This window comes from Felis catus, chromosome F1, assembly GCF_018350175.1.
Source record: "Felis catus isolate Fca126 chromosome F1, F.catus_Fca126_mat1.0, whole genome shotgun sequence".
Taxonomy (NCBI): Eukaryota; Metazoa; Chordata; class Mammalia; order Carnivora; family Felidae; genus Felis; species Felis catus.
In genome coordinates, this window is record NC_058384.1 from 54,808,653 (window position 1) to 54,833,503 (window position 24,851).

The 24,851-nt window shown below is 37.8% G+C and overlaps 1 protein-coding gene across 3 annotated transcripts in view; it reads right to left on the reverse strand.

Moving 5' to 3' along the window:
• Nucleotides 1-10,058: 10,058 nt before the first annotated feature.
• GPATCH2 (G-patch domain containing 2) overlaps nucleotides 10,059-24,851 on the reverse strand; it is a 175,763-nt gene continuing 160,970 nt past the window's right edge. Inside the window, exons 9-11 of one of the 3 annotated variants that reach the window (XM_045049004.1) lie at nucleotides 22,287-22,375; nucleotides 10,952-10,998; nucleotides 10,187-10,323 (exon numbers count right to left, since the gene is read on the reverse strand). In XM_045049004.1, coding sequence (XP_044904939.1) covers nucleotides 10,985-10,998; nucleotides 22,287-22,375 — 103 coding nt within the window. In that variant the 3' untranslated portion in view covers nucleotides 10,187-10,323; nucleotides 10,952-10,984. Of the gene's footprint in view, nucleotides 10,324-10,951; nucleotides 10,999-22,286; nucleotides 22,376-24,851 lie in introns of those variants that run through there. The other 2 variants (XM_045049003.1, XM_045049005.1) reach the window with 2 other exon arrangements.

The window sequence follows — 24,851 nt, forward strand, 5'->3', positions numbered from 1 at the left end:
CGTGGAAAAGAGATGTCATATTCTCATACAGAAAAGTGCTGCTTCCTCCACCTTCCCTGTCACGGACCTCTGGTCTTTTTTTGAAGAGGGCCTCTAGCAGCCGTATGCCAGGCTCAGGGGGTGTGGGAGACCCGCCATTTTTCTTTCGTCTCCACGCTCTGCTCCGCTGTTCCATCCTTTAACTCATCCACCTACTGCCTTTCTCTGTTTCCTTGTTCATTGCTTCTCCATTCAAGAGATCCTTCACATCAAGGGCAGAGTAAAATATCCTAACTTTAAATTCCTGAGAATTGTCTCTGGGAAAGGGTGGAAAGGTGGTGGTGTTGAGAAGGGTTCCCAGGTTGAGAGTGGGGGCAGATGACCCCGTGGAATCCATCACAGGAGACTGGGCTTTGGGGATCATGTAATCTGGTTTTTCCAGGATAGTCTTTCTCTACTGCATACTCATGCTCAGATGCCTTTTTGGGGGTGCAGTTTGACAATCTCCATGTTTAAGTGTTTCCTTGGTGATTCTTATGCACTCTGAAGTTTGATGAGCCTTATTCTAGAATATATTCTCAAAAAGATTCTGTGAAAATACAGTAGCCTATTCCAACTAAGCATCTTAAGCAAGCAACCTATCTGAGGAAGTTGTCAAAGCATTAGCTCTTCTTAGAGTCCGGGGCATACCACTTCCTCAGTGGGTTCTGTGCCTCCCAGTTCTGGGAGACCAGTGGCATAATGAAAGCCATGGTGGTTACCAAAGGCCTTGGTGGGCATGGCCAGAGGTTCCTGAATGATCTTCAATCAGGTAGTAAGAAATTATTGAGTGCGGGTGATTGAATTTTGTATTTTTATCATTTATAGGTTATAGCTGAATGGATTTTTAAAAACTAATACTTGGAGTCATAGCCGAAGTTTAGTATTAAGGGTATGTTCATCAATGGTTATGGAATTAGGAGGATTGTTGAGTATCACTGTCTTTACTGGGAACTGCCAGCAAAGTAAAAATGTGTCAATACTTCTCTCCAACGAGAAGAGTAAACAACAACAACAACAACAACAACAACAATTTATCGCTTCATCAGAAACAGAAAAACACACCAAGACACCATACTGGAGTATTTGATATGTATTATTACATTTAGGCTTCATAATTACATGAGGTTATTATTATTTCAAACTTGGGCATAGAACCCCCTTACTCATGAATTAGCCGCAAATCGTATGGAAGGCGTTCGGGCTGGGCATTGAATCCAGCTTGCAGTAACCCCTATGCCATTTCCATCATGCACAGTGGCAGCTCGTCAGTAAAAACGAACCTTCCTTGTTTCTAAGCGAATCCTATCTTTCTTCAAGGAGCCTGTCTAATCCCACCTATCCGTGTGACCTTCCCTGACACTCCTTAGGGTTTTTTCTTTGCACCATTCACTTGATACTTATGAACATGTTCTGTCCTATTTTCATAGTTTAGTGTTTCTTAAATTGGTATGCATCCTGCCACGGGTGGAGGGTTGTAGTTGGCCAGTGTTTTGTTTTCTTTCTTAGTGGTACATAAAATTAAGGGGCGTCTTCAAATTGATGGCATCTTAGGTCCAATAAAATATCGGAGATGCGGCTGCGACATTTAACAGTCTGGGCAAGTCACATTAAGACTAGGTGGCAGAAATAGTTAGCGCCTACAAATATCTGGTCTCGGCAGCCTCCCTGATATCCAGCTGGGTCCATGTGACAAGTTCTGGCTGATGGATTCTGAACAGGAGTGACACGTGTTACCCCAGGGCGAAGGCAGTGAAGAGCTGGTGTGCCTCCTCTTTCCTGGTCACAGCAAACTTGGGAGCTGATAGATATTAGATACTCAGTTGACGGGTTTACAGGAAGATCTACTCATCTGACAGGTGGACCATGAACACTCCTTCTGCCGGGTTCCCACTAAGCAAAGACTCATTACTTGGCACACCAACACTTTCAGTAGGAATCCTGGGATGACGGCTCCCTTGCTCCTTTATATTTCCTTGCTTTTCATGATCTGTGTGTTCAGCCGGACTTGCACCGGCAACATTTATTGACAATAATGGGTCCTGGGGATGGGGAAAAAGTACTCTTAGGAAACAGACATAAGAAAAGCATCGGATTTCTAGTCGTCAAACGTTTGGTGAGACGGCAGAAGTGAGCAGGAGCCTGAGCATCAAAATGGAGGGCTCTTGCTCCAAGCTGGAAATGTTTCGGCACAGGCCCGATGTGCTTCTCCGGCAGCCTTTGTGACTGACTGACTGCCTGATGACGCTCACAACGAGATAAGTCTCTAGCTTCACTGAAAATTCTCATTCTTTTCAGAAGGCAATTCTGAATTCACTTTCTGTGTTGTCTCAGGAAAGTTGTGCCTGTGACAATGCTTTACGGTCCTTCCTTGAATTTCCTGGACCTGAAGAAGTGAAAAGACTATTTGCTTTTAGGTAATCAGATTCTCTGGAATTTAATCCTATATCCCATTTATGGCTGAGCTAGCCACTCAAAATTAAAATGAACCTTTCATCCGTGTGTATCATAAATGGGCATTTATCAGGATTATATGATTTTGCAATCCATCTGAATACGTAACCAGAATTTGTTTTCTTTCCGTTTCACCATGTAATTACCATGCAACAATAACAAAAGTGACATGTTTGAAGAACAGATAAAATGCTGCAAATTGGCCAGTAATGGTGATATTTCCTCATCTTCTGAAAAACCCATTTATTCTCTCTCTCAACAAATCAAGGCATTGTCAGCCCACACTCATCTTGTGGCCAGAGGGGCTCCACCGATTTCTGGATGCAAGTGAGTCTTGGAATGCAGATGAGGGCGTCTAACGAAGGCTTTCAGCACAGGCAGCTGGTCTTCGCCTGCCTCAATTTCTAAATCATCCATAATGGGGCCAAGACCTCCCAAGCACTAAAAAGAGCGAGCTGACATGCTGGACAAACTGTTAATTTTTTCCCGAAGAAGCTGCTATATTGCACATCTGTCACTGGAGCGCGGACAATTACTCACTGAGTGGGGGAAAAAAATCTGCTGCCTGTTTCTAGCTGAGTTGTTAAGGGACCTAATGGAGAAATACAATGGCACAGCAGTCAAAACATGCTGGTTTTCTGGGCGCTTAGCGACTGTTTCCTCATTTTGGAAGGCTGTCCGGTGAGATTAACATACGTGAAGTGGGCGAAGGTGTGCGGAAAGGAGTCTGAAGTGGTACAATGAAAGGGTACGCATATCAAGGTGCGGAGGGGTCAAGAACCAAGCCTGAGAAATTACGGACCACCGTGCAGACTGCTGAGAACCGAGACTATAGCCACTGTGTGAGAAATACGGTGGTCTTGCACGTCAAATTTCACACCCTTAATGTGTGCTCCCAGGTGCTGTGCACAACCACGTAAAAATTTTTGAGTTTCATACTTGGCGCATGCACTGTGGATGACCTACGGTTTCCATAATGAATCCGAGCCATCAGCAAAGAACTTTAGAATTACTGATTTGCCACACAGCCATCGGACAGACCCTAGTTCCCACCCTCATCCCAAATTCATTTGCTCATCATAATTAGGAAATTCTAGCATTTGAAGAAATTTGCTTCAATAAGGGATATAAGAATTTGCTCTTTTAGGAAGCATATTTTAAGGATATGCTGAGTATAAGAACACTAATTCTTACTGTCTCTGCTTTTATTAAAGAATGCTGCCTTCGGGAAGAAATGCACATGTCTTAAGAAATTTAATAGGAAGATGAAAATAGGTAGAAAATAGTTGTGGGGGTGCGCCTGGGTGGCTCAGTCAGTTAAGCATCCAACTTCGGCTCAGGTCATGATCTCACAGTCTGTGAGTTCGAGCCCCGCATCGGGTTCTGGGCTGATGGCTCAGAGCCTGGAGCCTGCTTTCGATTCTGTGTCTCCCTCTCTCTTTGCCCCTCTGTCTCTCTCTGTCTCAAAAATAAATAAAACGTTAAAAAAAAAAAAAGAAAATAGTTGTGGGGGGGCTTTCTTGTCATCTGGGATACTATCACAATGCAGTCTTGTCTCTACCCTCTTATACCCGAGTAATCAAGGATCATGTACACACTTAGAATTCTTGTGATTTATTTTGAAGATAAAAACTCCAAAAAAAACCATGACTAAACAAACACAAAAACTGCCTTCAACTATATTACCCAACTCCATCCTCGAAAGATCAAGGGGTAAACTCAGGACATCCTGAAAACGAAACAGGAGTGAGGCCTGTGAATCTGAGAATGATTTAAACTGTCTGACAATTCAGAGACAGAAGACGACTCTAATGTACAGATAAAACTAAAAGTGGCAATAGTAGATCATACTCTTGGCAGTTAATGGCACTGACTCACTAGAGACAAATCTGGATCTACTTAAAACGTCAGGTGTGTAAAGTAATGAGTCTTTGCTTAGTAGGAGCCCAGCAGAAGGAGCCTTCATGGTCCACTTGTCAGTTGAGTATATATTACTGCAAGCCTGTTAAATAAATGAGTATTTAATACCTATTGGCTAAAAAAAAAAATCTACTTACTGTAACAACTCTACATAGTTTTTCAGGAGAAAAAGTTTAAAATTTTTATCAACACACTGGGTGTTTCTTACAGCAAACAAAATGCAACACTTTAATGAGTATCATAGCATATTTCAAATATCCAGGCATGTTTATGAAAGGTACAATTTTCCAGGAGGAAATGGAGGGACTGTAACACATAGGATTCCTTTTTTTTTAATGTTTGATTAAAAAAAGTATATTTATTTAATTTTTTTTTTTTTTCAACGTTTATTTATTTTGGGGACAGAGAGAGACAGAGCATGAACAGGGGAGGGGCAGAGAGAGAGGGAGACACAGCATCGGAAACAGGCTCCAGGCTCCGAGCCATCAACCCAGAGCCTGACGCAGGGCTCGAACTCCCGGACTGCGAGATCGTGACCTGGCTGAAGTCGGACGCTTAACCGACTGCGCCACCCAGGCGCCCCTAAAAAAAAAGTATATTTATTTATTGAGAGAGAGAGAGAGAGAGAGAGAGCGCCTATGAACAGGGGAAGGACAGAGAGAGAGAGAGGGAGAGCGAGATTGAGAGCGAGAGAAAGAAAGAATCCCAAGCAGGCTCTGTACTGTCAGCACAGAGCCCAAAATAGGGCTTGAACAAACCGTGAGATCATGACCTGAGTGAAAACCAGGAGTCGGCCACTTAATTGAGCCACCCAGGCGTTCCAACACATCTGATTGTCATTGATATTCCAGGTGGCCAAAGAACTTGTACTAGCTACTTTCGAATCATAGAATGTTTGAGGGGAAAGAGACCTTGAGTCAGTTAGTCTGGCCCAACTTCAGAGAAAATAAACACATGCAGGAAAATAAAGTTAGAACAGGTCACAATCAGCTGTGAATAAATGTGTGAGTCAAATATGTTTACCAATTTTTTCTCCAATTTTTTTTTTCAAAACATTGAAGTTTTCCAGGGCTTAAAAATTAACAATGAATTGAGCAGTTTGATCTTAATTGTCAAAGGGTAGTAATTAAAAAAAATTTTTTTAAAGCACTTTCAACTTTACTTTCAGGTTAAGAGGTGAATGTTTAAAGCACGAAGACAATGACTGCTTATAAATAATCTTTTTAAATATTGTTTTATTCTTTCATTCTTTGTTGTTCTATTAATATAGATTTCTACCAAGAGGAAAAAAAAACCTAAAAAAAAAAATCCAAAATAGTCTTTGTTAACCTACTTCATTTTACAATACTGATTTAGATCACTTCTTGTTTTTAGAAAGACAACATACAGGAAGAAAGGATTTTCACTTCAAGAAAATCTGCTCAAAATGAAAATGTGTTGATGCAATCGTTAGTTCAATTACAAGAATATCAATTCACAATGTTAAAATAAACATATTAATAAAATGCAACATTTTGCAATCATGTCTGTTTATTGCACACATTATGTGCCCTGTAAACACACCTGTATGTGTACACTATGAATATCTTTACCTCTACTGTCTTAACTTGTGTTTGGTAAGCACAGTAGGAGTCATAAGATCTATATATCCAAATGTTGAGACCAATTAATTAATTGGTAAATTTTAATCAGTTATGAATTTTCTTTTAAAGGGGTACCATGTAACTGAAAGATGAAAGCAAACAAATTTGAGGGGAACATAGCCTTAAAAATTATGTTTGGGGAGAAGGAAGGAAAGAAGGAAATGACTCGAGGACACAGTCTCACCAATATCAAGTATAACAAGTATACAAAGAAAAAAGTTCAATTGCTAAGGTAGGTCATGCATGTTCAGCTTCTCTTGGCTAGAGCTGAGGGATGGGTAATTTAGACAATAAAGGAAGAGACCTATGTATTCTCTAAATTTTTTAGCACAACCAATTAATTTGACATGGGGCTTTAGATACTGTAGAATAGAAAATGGCTTCCCAAATGAGCAGAGAAAAATGTTACTACCTTTTTTAAGGAGACATGAATGATGGCTTCTAAATCATGAATTTCTTTGGATGCTTTGGGTTCTATGGGCACAGTAATGGGTAAAAAGTAACTATATGTGAAACATAAATTAATGGGCTTCATATCTTAAATACTTGATTTATATTAAGAATTCAATATTTTGATTGTTTATTTCTCCAATTACATTCTGGTACAAATAGAACATCAGGTCTGCACTGATTTTTCTGGAAGACTGAATGGGGAAGGGACGTATGTATTTCCGATGTATGTTTGTGCGATAGCAGGGAAAGCTTAGGATATTGCCACTTCCCTACTTTGAGTATTGATTCATGTTTTGTATAGTGAAATACACGGATACCTTGGATTGCAAGTAACTTGTTTTGCGAGTGTTCTGCAAGACGAGCAAACATTCCTAATAAATTTTAACTTGATAAACAAGAGATATCTTTTAATACTAGTAGTGTGGGAGGGCATATATCACATGATCACAACTGAGCCAATGGTTCTTCTCTCTCTCTTTCTCTCTGTCACTGTGGGATTGTGGGTGATCGCCTCCCATGCTCAGATGCTCAGTCTCAGGCCACGTTGTTTGACAGATCAGTTATTTTTGAGAACATGGGAAGGTGCCCACAACTGGCACTCGTGTATTTTCTTATCACTTCAAAGCACCTATGGCCAGTCCTTTGCTTTTCCATACAAGAGTAAGCTTAAGAATGCTTTGCTTCATTTTAGGTCACTGGATAGGTTCCTTGTTAAACTTTCACGAAAAGAAAAAGAATCCATTGAGCCAACAGATAGCAGTGATTCTGTTAGTGAGTGAGTGATAGTGAAATTTGTCCTACACAGTAACCCTTCTCCCTCTGGTCTCCCTCATACCAGCCACAAAGGTTTTCAAAGGTAATTTATTTTTCTTTATATTTTGTATTTTCTTCATCATTTTGTATCATATTACAGTATTATAATCATTTTTATAGGAATATTTTTGGGTTGTGGAATAAATCATCCAGGTTTCCCTGGTTTCTTCTGGGGAAATTCGCTTTGATATACAAGTGCTTTGGATGACAAGCATGTTTCCAGAATGAATTATGCTCGCAAACCAAGGTTTTACGGTACTTCCATAACATAAAAAATATTTTAAGTCCTCTGAGAGACACATAAAGGGCTCTAGAGGTCAAGATTAAGACCTTTCTTCTGCTTGCTGAAAATGTAAACATGATCTTTTTAAGAGGGAGTGTTAGAGGAAAATACCCAAGGTAAGTGAGCATCTCAGAGGGGCTGCTTCAGATGACTAGGATCTCTCCAGATGGGAAACAACACAAAACGTTCATAAAGACTGCAATACTTAATCAAGGAGTTTCCCCGTGTTGGTATCTGCTTTTCCTCACTATGAGGGTTCGAACATTAGGAGTGTGGGACCAGTCTCACAAGAACCTTACCGTGTGTTATCAGTGGCTCCAAATTTGGCTTTTCAAAATTCTAGGCTTTTAGAAAATTCAGGCAATGGGTTTTTAAAGAAATCTTTTGAGTAGATCCTAGAGCACTATACACAGTCTAAGAAGTTTCAACCTGGTATATAGATGATCCCCTCCAGACTTCTCCCCTTACATAGCTAGAATGAGTATTTAACAAAAAGCACTTTTTAAAAAAAATGGCAAATTTCTATGAAACAAACTTATAGAAAATAATCATACAATAGGGTTACTCTATCCAATAAGAATGCCTCAAATGAACAATTCACCTGGTAGTCTATAATCCCTAAACCAAACTGTCCTCTTACCACAATGCCCCTAGGAAAGAAGAGAATTCTTAAACATGTATGTTTGGCAAACCATAGAGACTCTCAAATAGCAGGCTGACTTTCTTTTCCCTAACTGGCAGGGCACCACCTGGGAAAGGTCTACTATAGGCATAAAGCTCTACTTCCTACTTTAAAAAACTCGGGGACTTACAAATTTTCTAAAACCTACTAGAATGTAGTGAGGATTTTCAGGGCAGTGAAACTGCTGTGTGATACTATAATGGTAGATTCATGTCATTAGACATTGATCCAAACCTACAGAATGTACCAGACCAGAGTGAACTGTAAACTGTAGACTTTAGGTGATACCACCACGTGGGGGATGGTGATAATGGGGGAGGTTGTGCATGTTTGGGGGCAGAGGGCCTATGAGAAGTCTCAGTACCTTCTCTTTAATTTTTCTGTGAACCTAAAACTGCTCTTAAAAAAACTTAAAAAACTTCATTAGAAAGGTGATTCACACGTGTTACCCTGGCCTTTACTCAACCAATAAAAGCCATTATAAATATAATATCAGTCCTTAATAATGAAGATCATCATCCTCTAAGCTAAGAGCAATTTAGAAGCCTTGGCATTATAAAGCAGATGATTCAAAAATAACAATAGAAACATATAATAAAAATGACTTGTTTTTGCTTGGTTTTAAAGTAACTACTCAGATGTTAGAAAGGGCAAATCATTACCATTCATCCTCTTGTTCACCTTGTAAATGGGTTGGATCACTGCCAGAGATCTGAATTCTTGGGAGAGCCATTTAAATTTTCAAATAAATCGATTCAATAATTCAAACAGGTTACTCCAATGGTTAAAACTGAAAATTAGTTTACTACAGTTGCATTGATCTAAAAAAATATCAACCTTTGGGAAGACAGAGGTAGAAGTAAATCTAGATGAATAGAATTTACAGTTCGGTCATGGTGAATTGAAAAAATACATTTTTCTTTCAATAATTATTTGATGTTCTAAATGAGGTAAAATTGGTGAAATCCGCAAGTCATGTTGAGGGCACTCCGGTGATAACAATGATGAGGTTTGTTTTGGTCAACAATGTCAGAGGGAAACATTAATCACTGTTTGTCAACTGTGAACCTGATACTACCCTGTCCAAGGATAGATGAACGGGTACCACCCCATTACAGAATCCTCACGAAAAAGCCAGATTCAAGGAATGTGAAAGTGGCAAGCCTTTCAAACAAAGATTTGCTTAGGACTTCATTGACGTGATGATAGGTCTTGGAGTTCTGGGTGTGATAGGAAACAACATCCTTTCTGGCCTATCCCATTTGAGAAACACGTGGGTGTCTCATGTTTGCCTGGGCATTGCACACACAATGACTGAATCCAGCTAGAAATGACTGACCTATGAGATCAAAATAAATAGGGGCAACAAGCTGTTATTTATACCTAGAAATAACTGGAAGTTGCTGAAAAAATTTTTAAAGGTAAAGGTTTTCACTTTAGCACCAGTAACTGTGAGGGAACCCCATTTCTATCACTGTGGGAGGACCATTCGCAGGACGCTAGAGTGAGGAGTTTGAGGCAAGGTCAATTTCTGCTTCGAAAACGGAAGCTATGTTGTAATTTTAGGGCAATGGAATATATATATATATATATATATACACACACACACATATATACATACATACAATGGAATATATATATACGTATGTATATATATACACATACATATATATAAATATGTACATACATATACATACATAACACACATATATGTGTACGTACATATGTATATATGTACGTACACATATATATGTGTACATATGTATGTACATATATATATATATATATATATATATTAAATAAAAATTGTAAAACATTTCTTCTTTGTTTTTCTTCTCAGGCGGATTTTCCTGAATTGGGAGTGGCAGGTGCAGGGGTGTTTTTTGGTAGAGGAAATCCAAGACCTAATCCTTTTGGCCTCTGCATGGCTTGGATTGGCTCCGCGATCCCCTTGCCGTCTCGTCCAAGGCCTGACCCAGGTGTCCAGCCCATATTCTGGAGCATTCGATTTCCAATGTTGCTTTCTAGGATTGGCTGGGCGTTTTCTCCTACAAATCCTGAAATTATAAAATGACAAAAAAAAAACAAAACACCCCCCCGCCCCAAAACACATTAGTACAGACACAGGTGAAGATCTCCTCTCAAGCTAAGAAAATCATATTTTCATAAGTTTTTCTTTCAACAAGGTACTGGGGGTGGGGGTGGGGAAGGGGTGAGAGGGTCGTTGTTTATTCATCTTGGGAGAAGGAGCTTGTAGGGGTAGAGGAATCCATGGAAGAAAGATCTTGTTTAGAGTTTCAGCTATACTACTTAGTAGTTGATTAAGTTATTTAACTTCTTGGGGCTTTTGTTTTCTCTTCTGTAAAGTAGGTATAACAACGTCCACTGCCTACCTCACAGCAAGTTGCCAGGGTCAGATGAGATCGTGCAGGCAAAGTATTCTCAGTAAATGATAAAATACAAAGAGATTTAATTTCATTGCTGTGTTAGTGCCAACGATAATTCTGAAGATCACCAACTTACGATCTAATACCTTATACTTCCTCGGGGCTTTGACATTCCATAAAACCAAAACTAAAACCAAACCAAATAAAAAGCACAACTGATGACATCCCTAATTCATAGAAATTGTTGACATTGTTCTAATCATCTTGTTATTTATTATTTGGACTATAACATATGTACCTTTTAATTCCTTTCTTCCCCCTTCTTCCATTTCTATGTTTTGATCACTATAGAAGGAGGGAAGAAGGGAAGAATAGAGAAAAAAGAATATTACTGTCATGTATAGCACTGTATATAAAGTAATCCTTCCCTTTTCCCTCCATCCCTGATCTCCTACCTACCCTCATTCCTTATTTTGGAAAAGGAGGTTGGGCAGTGCTTACCATGAGATTTAGAAATAGCTGTTATTTCCCCAATGTTCTTAGCAAAGACAATTGAGAGATGCACCCATCTTAAGCATTATCTATTTGATGACATTTTCAGAGATTGACTTTTTTTTTTAACAAAGTTTTTATTTATTTATTTATTTTGATAGCACAGAGACTGAGATCATGACCTGACTCGAAATCGAGTTGGAGCCTCAACTGACAGAGCTACCCAGACTCCCCCCAAAGATTGACCTTTAACTTAAATTTTCTTGTAGGCTCTTATGGAAATAGTTGAGCATACGAACCGTACATCTGATTCTAGGGGAAAGCGCAGAAGTACCAAATCTCTAAATTCGAGGGATTGTGAAATGAACAAGTGTAAAAGTCAAGGAAGCACAAGAACCTGGGCTCCCTCCTTTGACGGAAGACTTGGTCTTGCTCTGTGTGCCCCAGCTGTACAGTGCAGGCTGGCACCCTGAGAGTGGCCCATTTCTGCTTATCCTGTATCAGCAGCTGTGAGATTGTGGCGTATGAAAGGGGACTATAGCAAATCTAGAGATAACCTGTTAAAAGTAATCAGGACTCTCAAATACAGAGCATTTCTTATGATACGCCCCTTGCAGAAGAAGGAAGTGGCGAGCAAATACTGGAGATTGTGTGGGAAAGGGGTTGAGGGCATCTTAAAACAGTCTTTATTTTAGTGAGAACATGTTTAGCCCAATCTCCTCTGTCAGAGCCTTCCGAGAAGTCTGTGGTAGAACTCTGGGCCACAAACTTCCAGGGATGCAGTGCTAGCTCACCCTTCCCTCCTTAGTCCTCCATGGATAAAGTCTCACTTTTCAAAGATCTGAGTATGTCTCTGGTGTATATACCAGCTAAGCCCTGGGTCCGGCATATTTCTGGTCGGAAATGTGAGCTCTCTTCCTGGACAGTTTGAGGGTTGAAATGGGCAGCTGTTGACAAGATCACTCACTACTCTCGAAGGCTTGTGAATCAGATGTCTTTGGCATCGACCCACATCCCCCTCCGCACCTTTTCCACCATCATCAATTTTTCCTCCCTGACTTGGGGGTTATGAGGGTACCTTCTACTCCATCCCCACTCCCCAAGAAGGTTGGGACTCTCTGTCCTTTTCCTTCTCTAAGACTACGTTTAAAAATGGTAATACAAGGCACAGAAGGATCCTCCAGCACCAGTAATAACAATAAAAGTTACTATGGGACTGGAAAGTGTAGTGTTCTATTTCTTCGCCTGGATGTTGGTAACAGAAATGGCCAGTGCATTATTGTTCTTTAAACTGTACCTATGCATTTCTGTGTATTCTTTGGCATATATATTTCACAGTAAAAAAAAAAAAATCATAATGAAAGAAATGCCAGGGTTGAACCAACAGTTTGTTTCACGTGGTACTTCATATCTGGCCTTCTCGGGGAAGAGCAAGTGGGTTGTTCCTCCTGATTCTGACTTCTACAAGAATGGAAGTGCAAAGAGCTAGAAATAAGTTTTAATAACCGACACTCATTTACTATAATCAATTGATTTTCAAAGCCCTTTATTGGACATTGTGGTAGTCTCAATCTTCAGTACATTTTAGGACTGAGAATAGAATACATTATTGCCATTTGCTAAATTAATTACAGGGAGTAAGGAAAAACTAGGTTACTCCAATAATGAGTCAGTTTTGGATTTGTCAAATTGGGTCTCAGCTCACTGAAACAAGTACCTTAATGTGTAATGAAAAACCAAGCAGCTTAAATAGCAATGACTGTTGTCAAAGAAAAATTCATAATTAACATTATTTACTGCTAGACTAGGGCAATTATATATATATATATATATATATATATATATATATATATAAACTCTCTGTGCACATATGCACACACACATACACGCACACACGCATATATAAAACGTAAAAAATGGACCTCTTAGTTAACACACGCACACACACACACACACTAAACAAAAGCCGTTTGTCAAAACTTTTCCCTAATATAACAACAAAAAAAGCAATTAGGTTTTTATTTTGAAATTATGATTATGGTGGCAACCAAGACAGACATCCGAGATATCTAATATTTTCTGAACAGCCGCCAAACAGGTATGTCAGGTTGAACAGTGAACTAGCTTCTGTCCCACACCCCTGATTTTTCAGTGATTGCCACAAATTAGTTTAACTCCATCTCTAAGCTCCAATCAGGTCAGAGGTCTACTGGTGCTCTGGCTGCACGACTGTTTAATCATACCTTGGATGCAAGAGCTTGCAAAAGTTCAGGTTTAAAATCTGTTTCATATTTAAGAAAAAATATGAGGCCAATTTAATACACCTCTTCAAAAATTGCTAAATTGTGGTCAATTCTCAGATCTAAAGTGAACATCAAATGGTAATTGACTGAGTATCCTAATTTCAAATGTTGGTATTTGGTATTTCCCAGGAGTGACCACGCGAATTCTCCCCATGCTTGTTTTTTATACAGATGGAAAAGAACCCACTCCTTCTCTGTATTTTAGGTGATTTCATCTCTCTTCTTCATGAAAATAAAACAAAGCATTATATTATACTTTGAAGTAAAACAATAAAAAGAAAGAATATTTAATTTCTCAAACGCTAAATCTTTCCACATAGAAACAGATTCCTGAAAAACAAACAAACAAAAAAAGCTTTTCTATACAACCTTAAAGAAAAGGTAACAGTTACTTCATTTTTCATGGACAATGATTCTGGAGTGAGACCTACTGTTGGTCTCTCATCCTTTTTATGAGATTAAGACTTGGGAGCGGAACAACTCTGTCTCCGCACAGCATCCTACAACCTTAATTTCCTTTCCTTTTGCTCCTGGCAGTGCTAAATCTTTTAAGTCCTTTCCTGGAAGGCTCTCCTCCTGTTTGGGCAATTTTAGCAACACGAAGCCTGCTAACTCTCCCGCACGCTCCCGTTCCCAGCCCCCTTTACTCGGGATTTCTTATGACAGCCTAGTCGCTCCTTTCCCCTCGAATCTTCCAGAGAGTACTGTGGATGGCAATTCACTTGCGTAATTGGCTCAAGAGATGAAAATCTTGTATCGGCCTCTCTTAGCTGTTAATCTGTCCAGCTGACTGCAAGCCTAATTGGCAGCTTGTTTGGTAATTTGGCTTCTCAAGTGTTGTATTGATGTTGGATAAACAGCCAATGGAAGGGGAGGTCATACATACTGCAGGGTTCCTACATAACAGCCCATGCACCCCACTTCAGACCCTCCCCTGTATTCAGAAGGCATTTGTGGTACGCATTCACTCTTTCTTACCATCCTCTTTTCCCTATTACTTTTCTAGCCAGCTTGGGGCCAAGACTATTATTATTATTATTATTATCATCATTATTATTTGTGGTTATTAAAATCGTGAGTTATAATGCAGTCCTTTGTTCTCAATAACTAATTTTTAAGGGCATGGGTTGTTTGATTACTATTAAGAAAAGAAACAGCATTTAGCACAGTTTGAGTTGTGAGAAAATGGTAGGTGTTACTACTCATTGTCAGGTGTTTTAATTATTTCATTCTGAATATAGAAAAGCCTGATTCAGACCATTCTTCATTTTATCTGCAAAATTGTAGACATTTCTCATGTGAATTTTGTTAAATCAAATCAGTTTGAATCTTTAATGCCTAAAATACAAGGCACATGCTTTTAAAATAATAAATAATAAAAATTTAATGTAGAACTAATTTCCCTTTTTTTCTTAAGTGATGAAAACTTTGTAAAAAAATGAAAGACGTAATCTATATTGACATGTTTGGAGAAGTGTTTTTATTAATAAATATTTTTATTATACAGAAATATATTTCTTATGGAATCATTATGTATCAAAGAATAGTCTTTTCAAAAAACTAAAAAAAAATATCTTAAAATTGTATTGGTTGTGAAGGCACACAGGGATGTTAATTTTCAATAATATAATCCGGACCATGGTCTCCCTATTATGTACCATGCACGTGGTTTACTTGTTAGGCATATGATATTCATCTCCGTTCCTCATAACAACTGTGCTAAGAAGGAATGATAAATGGCCTTGGAGACACGATGTCACTTAACCATGACTATGCAGTGAGTAAGCTCCGATTCAAACTTTGGTTAAGTTTACTCCAAAAGCCTACATCCTTTCCTGAAAATTAATGGCAAGTAAATAGTTTTAGTGATGATGATGCTTCAAATAACTAAAAAAAATGGGTTATAGGTGAATTGCAATAATATCTTCTCTCAATTTGCTTATGGGCAATATACAGCAAAAATATTCTGGCATAGGTGGATAACAATATATAACGAAGTCTGTAGCTCTGCAGTGACAAATACTTCCATATACAGTATTTCTTTTGATCTTCCTGGCCAATCTAAGGTATTATTGGTTTCATTTTGCAGATGACACTGAGGTTTGAAGAGGTAACACACCTGCCCAAAGTCAACTAGCTAGAAAGTCCCAGTTAAAATGTGAACTCTCATTTGAGTCCAAATGTTACTGACTCACTGACTGAACATTTAACTTAAAATACTATACCACTAATGTTTTCTATTATGTCATTTCTTCTGCCACATTCTCTCAAATGACTAAGATTTTACTCTATTCACAAATTTCAAACTCCTGAAAAATTTCTAGTCTAACCTAGCATAGCAAGTCTGTCTGAAAAGAGTGCTTCAACTCTCTTGAAATACTTAAAGATTCATTTTGCTTGCTATAAATACAGCTTACCTGGCTTTCTTTTACAGATATTTAAATTATAACTTAAGTTTTAGTTGTACTTACCATAAACAGCATTTACAGGGTTTTGTTTTTTGATCTATGATAATTATCCCTGAATTTAACTGATGCATTTACTCCATTTACATTTATTGTGATTACTGGTATATCTGGATCTATTTTTCCCGTATTATTTAACGCTATTTGCCTCACGTTTCTCTACATTTTTGTTTCCTCCTTTATGGTATCTATTGCTTGTTTACACTAGCTTGAAAATTATATTTTTATTCTTTTGGTTATTACCTTTAAGTGTCAACATGCATACTTATTATTTTTTCACACTTCCATATTGTTGTCCAGATTAACCATCTTCATGGGCACTTCAACATCATTATTAACTTTTATATATTCAATATTTTAGCTTTATGGACACGTTTAACAATCTCTTTGCTCACAGTTCCTTCTTGATTTTGATTCTCTTTTTATGCATCCTATTTTCTTCTACATGAAGTGATAAGTTTAGTAATAATTGGTCTTTACCTGGAATTGTCTTTATTTCATCCTCACTCTTGGGAAATAGTTTAACTGGATATAAAACTCTATGTTGATAATTATTTTGTCTCTATACTTTGAAAATCTTATCTCTTATGTTCTAGACTGTACTCATGTTTTTAAGTTTGCTACCAATGTGATGTCATTCCTACGTAGGTTACATCTTTTATCCCTGGCTACTAAGTTCTTTTCTTTCTCTTTGGTGTTCTTAAGTTTTGTTACAATGCGTCTAGGTATGACTAAATTTACATTTACTATTTTCTGATAAAGATTTGTGTACAGTTTGAATATGAAGATTCACATTTTCCTTCAGTTGTTTCATTGAATTCAGTCAATATGCCCCTGGAATAATGCACCTCCCTATTCTTTCTACCTCTTCTGGAAGTTCTATTAGATGTATGTATGTTGAACTTGATTCTCCTCCAAGTCTTCCAGCCATTCTATCTTCCATATTTTTACCTCAGTTCTTTTAGGTAGTCTCTTCAAATTGCTCTTTAAATCTGTTTACAACTTTTTTTTTTTTTTTAATTTTTGGCTCATAAGACCACTTTCAGTAGGTTTTCATTTGTAAAATAAAAAGAATCATTTAGAGTTTAAGGCATGTACCATGAGAGTGGCTTTGCATTTGCTTCAAAGACCAGTTTTTTGTTAGGTTTTTGGCTTGGTGTAATTTTACAATAGAAATTCATGTGAGGATAAATTCTTGGTTACAAATCTTCAGAATCCTCTACTTGAAGCCCAGGTGGAAATGAGATCCTTTATTTTCCTGTGCCTATAGGCAGAGTTTTGTTTCCAGTCTGCTCTTTTCTGAGGATAGAACTTTCCAGAGGTTCTGGCTTGATAGGATCCTTACTTACACCTAACTCCCCATCTTAGCTCCCTTCCCACAGGGGCACTCACCAATATACCTCAGTGGTCCTAGATTGGGACAGTCTAAACTGGGCGTGGGCATGGGAGGTGCTTAGGATCATTTCTGGTCTTGACCATTTACTTTCCTTCAGTCTCAACTATACATCTAAAAAGATGGCTTTACATTTTGTTCAGCATGTCCAGATATTCTGTAGTTTGAGTCTTTTCTCATTATTTAGTCTTTTATATTGTCAGGAACACAACTGTTTTCTATCTAATTTGGATGCTCACCCTTTCCTTAAGTGTTCCTGATATGAAATGGAGAGCCATTTAAGGCTCTCCTAAAACAGCAAACTGAAAGGTAGTTTGGTGATGCGTGTATCAAGAGGATGACGGTGATATGTTTCCTAGGCTTTTGCTCTAGGTTCAGATATAGTCCGTTTTCAAATTTAATACCATTGATCTTCCCCCAAAGTCTGCCTGTTTTAAAATCCTGGAAGAGGTAAGATAAACTACAGTGGTCATATAGATCCAGCGGTAAAAGAAAATAAAAATAGAATTATTGATAAAGTAAATTTGGACAACTGAAGAGATATAGCACTTTAGAAGTGGGCTTGGTTATACCAACCATTTCTTGATTATGATCAGTGTGGCTTTTAATTAAAAGCACACTTTCTAAAAATCTTCACCCATTATTAGGATTTACAACTCGCCTTTATTGCCTTAAGTATTCACAGAGATTATTTTATTATTGAAGTATCAGTAGGATGCTGAGGAAAAAGTCGACAAGTCACAACAAGCTGTAATGCAACCTCTTGCCAAGAAGTTGCATGTCCCAGAAGACAGTTACCCTGGAGTAATATCTATACCAAGATATTAAACTTCAATATGCGGGGCACCCAGGGGGCTCAGCTGGTTGGGCGTCCAACTTCAGCTCAGGTCATGATCTCACGGTTCGTGAGTTCGAGCCCCATGTCGGGCTCTGTGCTGACAGCTCAGAGCCTGGAGCCCGCTTCAGATTCTGTTTCCCTTTCTCTCTGCCCCTTCCCCATTCACACTCTGTCTCTCTCTGTCTCAAAAATGAATAAACATTAAGAAAAATTAAACTTCAATAGGCATCTCATTACATAATTTAAAATGTATAGAAGAAAGGTTGACTCCTTATGATGACTATTTTCCTTAGGATATTTGTTCAATAGAAAGCAAAATAATAACAACAAAAAAAGCAAAACAGTAATAGCAAATGCTAATTGTGGATAGCAATGAATTTAGTAACGTATAGAGAACAAAGCATTTAAAAAAATGCGGTAGCCACAATATTTCAGAAAGCACACTTAAATCTTCTTACTATCAAATCCTCAATAAGCTATGACTTCTACCAAAAACACAGACCATAACCAACATTGCTGACTGCCTTTTAAAAATGTGTTAATAATATTCTTCCTATTTTGTTCACTGCTTTTCCTCACCTTTACAGATGACATTTTTCAAACTATAAAATGCATTCTGCTGGCAAACCTTCTTGCTTCAACAGTTCTCAATTTTATAATAGTAAATCTACATCCTTTGCTACTGAGACATCCACTATCTTTTGGTATGTGACTTTGAATGAGGCAGAGAACAAGCCATACATTTAAAAATCAATATCTAACCTTATCAATATTCATTTTACTTTGTCGATACAAAATACAAAGGTGAAAGAGCAGTAAATAAGCTAAAGCACTGAAATAAATTTGGTGTTCCTGTCACAATTAATAAATGTTCACCCGATAACACTGCTGGCTAGTCTATAGCCTTATAAAGCGAATGAAATTATGCTTCAGTGCTATTGCTAAAACGGGGCGAATAAAATTTTCAACACAATAGCAGGTAAAGATGATCAGATTTGGGGTTATTAATTTCATAGGGGACTTTTAAAAGTATATTATTTATTATGTATAAAACATATAACTTTATTTTTAGAGTCTTAAATTGTCATATGAACCCTGTTCAGGATTATAAAGTTAAAGTGCCAAATTATAGTTTTCTGACAATGTTTTGGTACATGTTTTCTGAAGCTGCTGTTTGACCGCATAATATTTCACATACAAATCAGAGGGGATCATTAAACAATATTTGAGCTGTCTGCCTTTTAACTCTTATCCCCTATTTCGAAAGAGAGGCAGTTATCTTTACTTGCATTTTTCCAGCTTGGACTGAACACTGACTAAAGGCAGAAGAAAACTGTGAAAATATACTTCCGTTCAATGCATTATTTGGTATGTTTGCAAGGGCCTATAAAATGGCAAGGATATTCACTTTAAAATAGTTCTATGTGCTAACTCAACTTTGAAAACTTACAAATATAATTGACTATTAGGAGACTGAATATACTCCAGAATTTGAAAATTATAATTTTCAGAGACAAGATGATCTAGGATTCATAACCTCATTATCAAAGTGTATTTATGCAAAAGCATTTCTTACTTGAATTTGGATAATAATCTTCACCTTCGAGTTGATTCATTAGTATTAGAAGATATTCTTTTTAAAACTGAGGACTTTTAAATAACCTCATTCTCTTCCTCTTTGAGAGGAACAGTTATGCACGGATTTAAAAAATGCATTGGAAATGAGTAACATAATTCTCTTACTCAACTACTGTGAGTAATTACAAAAATGCATTAAATTTCTATGAATTTTATTCTTTAAGCAAAAAAAAAATCCAGTAATATAATCAAAATCCTGAATCTTAAGAGAATCACAACAGTTTTTAAATATAACATCTGGAATATGCTGGTATAAGCTTATGAATGTTTTAGGCTAAAGTTTAATGTTTATACCCATACTCCATATAAATGATTTCCTCTGATGCTATTGAGATGTAACATCAAAATCACCTTGTAGGAATAATTATATTATCCTCTCCTCAACCATTATGCCTTTTCCTTCTCACTTCACATATGTTCAGAGTGTTAGAACCTGACCCTCGTATTCTCTCTTCCTTATTGCTGGCACAAAGGTGCCTTAGTCATACTCCTAAGATTGTTCTTGTACTATTTCTGCCACTAATGTCTGAATCATTGAAAGATAAGAGAATTCAGGGACCATTCAACTGGAATGGGGCTATTAAAGAATCCTACACCTGCCTTATGAAAGATTTGAATTGAAGAACTTAAGACATGTATTTGATCTAAAAGTGGCTATCTGTTCCTGCATAAAGAGAGATATCAGACGTATTCTCACGAAGGTTCTGTAACTCTACATAGTGATACTGAGATAAGTCTTCCGTGAAACTTAAGACACAATAGCAGGCTCAAATAAACCTATGCCATGGAACAGTCTTTACAAATGTATTCTTACACAAAGGCTATAGTATGTTGTCATGGAAAGACTAGGGATTTAGAAGTCCTGAAGGTGGATGTAGGCTTGAAACCTCGCTTGGCCATTCAGTCATTACGTCTTCTCCAGTAACAAAGAAAAAACCGAACACTGCTGTGTATCTTAAATTTTATGGTGTAAAGTGATAACAACACCTCCAAGCTCACAGAATTGTTACAAAGATAAAAGAAAATAATAAAGTTTCTGTTACCTACTAGGTACCCAACAAGTGGTAAACATTATTCTACATAAATATGAACACATGCCACACATAGGTGCTTCTTACTTCCAAATTCTGAAAACTCAGTACAACTAAAGATGAAGATCAATATTATATCCACTCATAACCACATGCCTAATTTCATAATGTCACCCTTCACATAGAGGGAACAACTACATCATGAGTGCTTCAATTGTAAGGCATTCAATTTTTTTAGTCCTCAACCATAGGACAGGTGCCCTAAATAAAAAATTAAAGCTTCCCATCCTTTATTTCTTTGACATCACCATGTCAAGATTTTTCTCCCCCTTCTCACAGTTTATTCTCCTGGTTGACATGAATCTTATTTTCGTATTGTACAGTTCAGAATGGGAAAAAGGACTTTTCCTATACAAGGTTTCCCAAATGAAGAAAAAGTTTATAGATCTGAATGGGTTAAAGATCCCAAGCGACAGGCCAAAGCTATTATTCTTTGTAACTGACCAAGTAACTACACTGAAAACATTTCTTAGACTCAGTTTGCCGCGTCACAAATCTAGGATGGTTAATTGTAGTTTATTCCGATGGGGGGGGGGTCCAACACTTTAATGTCCCGTTGGCTTCCTCCTCTCATTGGTTTTTTATCTCTACCTTCCTTACCATTGTTCTTGCATGAGATTTTGTTACACATACTAGTGTTATTCCTATCCTTCACCACCAAGCTTGAGTCTTTTAGGAAGGCTTCTCGGGCCTAGTGACTTCCCTCTGCTCAGCACTTGTGTTTTTCCCTATTCCACACTCTTTACAATGGCATGCTATTTGAAGGATGTGTCCTTTGAGGTGGAAATGGTGACGGACATTTTATTCTAATGCAGATTTTTTTTTTTTTTTTGAGTAAACTCAATGCCCAATGTGGGGCTTGAACTCAGGACCCTGAGATCAAGCATCTCAGGCCCTACCGACGGAGTCAGACCGGTATCTCTGTTTAAATAAGGAAAGACAAACCAAGGATGGCTGCAGAGCTGGGGCTAGAAACCAGACGGACGCAATCATAGCTATAGCTTTCCGTCTTCCATGATATGGGGCCTTGTGTTTTGAGGCTGCTCCTTACACTTCTGAATTGCTTCCTATTAATCTCTTCTGGGGTTATTTGTCTTTTCATCTATTTATCCCTTGTCTTCCCAACCAGTCTATAAGTTTCCGGACACAGCCTTTGAAGACTTTGTATCCTTTAACACCTCACACAAAGTCTTGCGTTTGGGCAGGTGTGTGGCAAATATTTTGTTGACTGGCTGTCTGAAAAATCTGGGCGAGGAGCACACAGTACATCCTGACACCAAAGGCAAGCGATTTAATAGTTGCTTGTAACTGTGCTTTTTTCTCAGTGCAAGTGATCAGGAATTATCTGTATTTTCCTCTTGATGGCTTATGAACTTTCTATTTGTGTTCTGCCCCAACCCCTTCTTGCTTTACCTGCTGTGGTAGGTCCAGGCAAGGGTGCAGCTTTTCTTCTCCGCTTGATATCTCCAGTGCATAGGGATCCCAAATGCAGGCTTGTTTGCCTACAAGTAATTATCAGAAAAAACTATTAACAAAGGAGGAAAAGAAATGACACATAAATACACAGCTTGGGTAATCTGAACCTAAATCAAAACATTCTCAACAAAGATGGAACAGCATAGTAAAACCACCAATCTTGTTTATATCGAAACGTAATTACATTTGTTGACAAGCATTCAGCAGCTAAATGCGCCATCATAAATTGTTACTGGAATGAATAATATAAAAGGAATGCTTTTTAATTTTCAAAACTGGCAATCTTTCTAGCTCAACATAAAATCAAGCACTGTTGCTTCTGACAGGAAAATAGCTAAGATTAATTATCTAAAGAGATCACAATATTGTTGCTAGGTTATCAATTGGTTACTAATGCTTTACTGTCAGAGCAACGTTTATTACAGGAAAAGTATGATCAATTTCTTTTAGGATATTATGTGGCAGTGACTTCTCTTAAAACATTTTAAACAGATAGAAGGAAATAGTGATGTTTTCTCTTATAATTCATATGATCAGAATTCTTGGCTAATTGTTTATTAGCTAGGTGAGGAAATATAATTTGAATGCATTAATGCTGGTCTACTGCTACTAAACAGGCTAACAGGGTATTGGATTATATTTGTAAACACATGATACATAACGACTGAGAAGTAGAACTTCTGTTATTTTTGAAACTAGTTAGAACTGGATTATTCTGCCTAATCATGGACTCCTAAATTAGTAAGTTTTGGAAAAATTAGAAATGGCCCAATTAGAAGTCAAGAAAAAATAATACAAAGTTGGAAAAGACTGAAAACTCTTTGAACATTTGAAGCTAGAGAGGGATGCTGTTCATTTCCTGGATCATAATCCCTGATGTGGGGTTGGGATCATGTCTGGGGATCATGAAGCAAAAATAAATGATGTATGTTTATTGTAGCACGTGTTCTTCTAGGAATTCATAGAGATATCTGGTAGTATCCTGAAGTTTTACAGCACCTGTAGGGAGGGGCCAAGGGCAGGCAGCCCCCAAATGGGGCACTTTGGCATGCAGATTGTATCTGGCTGAAAACAATCAAGGCCCAAAAGACTGAGGAAGAAACTTTATTACCCTCTCCCCCACCATAACTGACTAAAAGGATTTAGATAGAGGAGTTGCTTCAGGAAGAGACCCATCACCATTGATAACTACACTATAATATGAACTAAGTATGACAGAAAGGGAGGAACCTAACAAGGCCTGTTGTATCAAAGTCCTCTCTATGTCCCATTGTTTCTGAATGGCCCAGCAAACATTTGTTCTTCCAACATTTGTTCTTTTTCATCTTCTTGTGCATTATATTCCTTCTCATTTAAGTCCCAGATTCCTATCCCCCTTCTCCTTAGTTTAGGATGACATATATACTCCTCTCGCTGGACCGTTTTTGGAATCTCACGTCTGTGTGGGTTTCCTGAACGTCCAAAATTTAAATTGATTTTCTCCTGTTAACTTGTCTCATGTCAATTTGATTCTTAGTCCAGGTAGAAGAATCTTGAATGACAAAGGAAAATTATTTTCTCCCCTACACACCCAATTTGAAAACACCCAGATTACTAGAGAAAATTTTAAAAGGGAAAAATTAATTCAGGTAAAAACCAAGATATATATTTATAGACATACACTCTGGCATTTAAATATAGTGAAAAATTGGAACTGGGGAGTTTAATTACTTTACATATAGGTTCTAGCCATATTGCACAAAGTAAAGTATAATAATGATCTGGTTGATCCACAGTCAAATAAATACACTGTGAAAATCTATCAGTATAGGTAATAGCAAATAGGCACTTGTCTTATTTTCTCTTCCTTTTGTATTAAGTGCATACTGTTTCTCCATTAAATATTTACAATTATTTTTTAAAATGTTGATTTACTTATTTGAGGGGGGAGCAGAGGGGGTAGAGAGAGGGAGAGAGGAGAGAAAATCCCAAGCAGGCTCTGCGCTGTCAGCACAGAGCCCAACGCCAGACCCGATCTCATGAACTGTGAGATCATCACCTGACCTGAGCTGAAATCAAGAGTCAGATGTTTAACTGACTAAGCCACTGAGGTACCCGTAAATATTTACAATTATTAAAATATTTAAAAGAAATTAGTTCAGGTAGTGACTAACTTTGCAGAAATACACACACACACATACACATATGTCAAAATGTTTATCGACATGCAAAATGGTAACATTTTTGTTGGATTTTGAGGTGTGGTCTTGGCCCCAATGCCAAGAAAAGCAAATTGTTTTGATCCTATCTATTTAAAATTTTTTTAAATATATATTTTTGATAGAGAAAGGCAGCATGAGCAGGGGAGGGGCAGAGAGAGAGGGAGACACGGACTCCAAAGCAGGCTCCACGCTCTGAGTTGTCGGCACAGAGCCCGGCACAGGGCTCGAACTCGTGAGAGCCGTGAGATCGTGACCTGAGCTGAAGTTGGACACTTAACCGACTGAGTCACCCAGGTGCCCC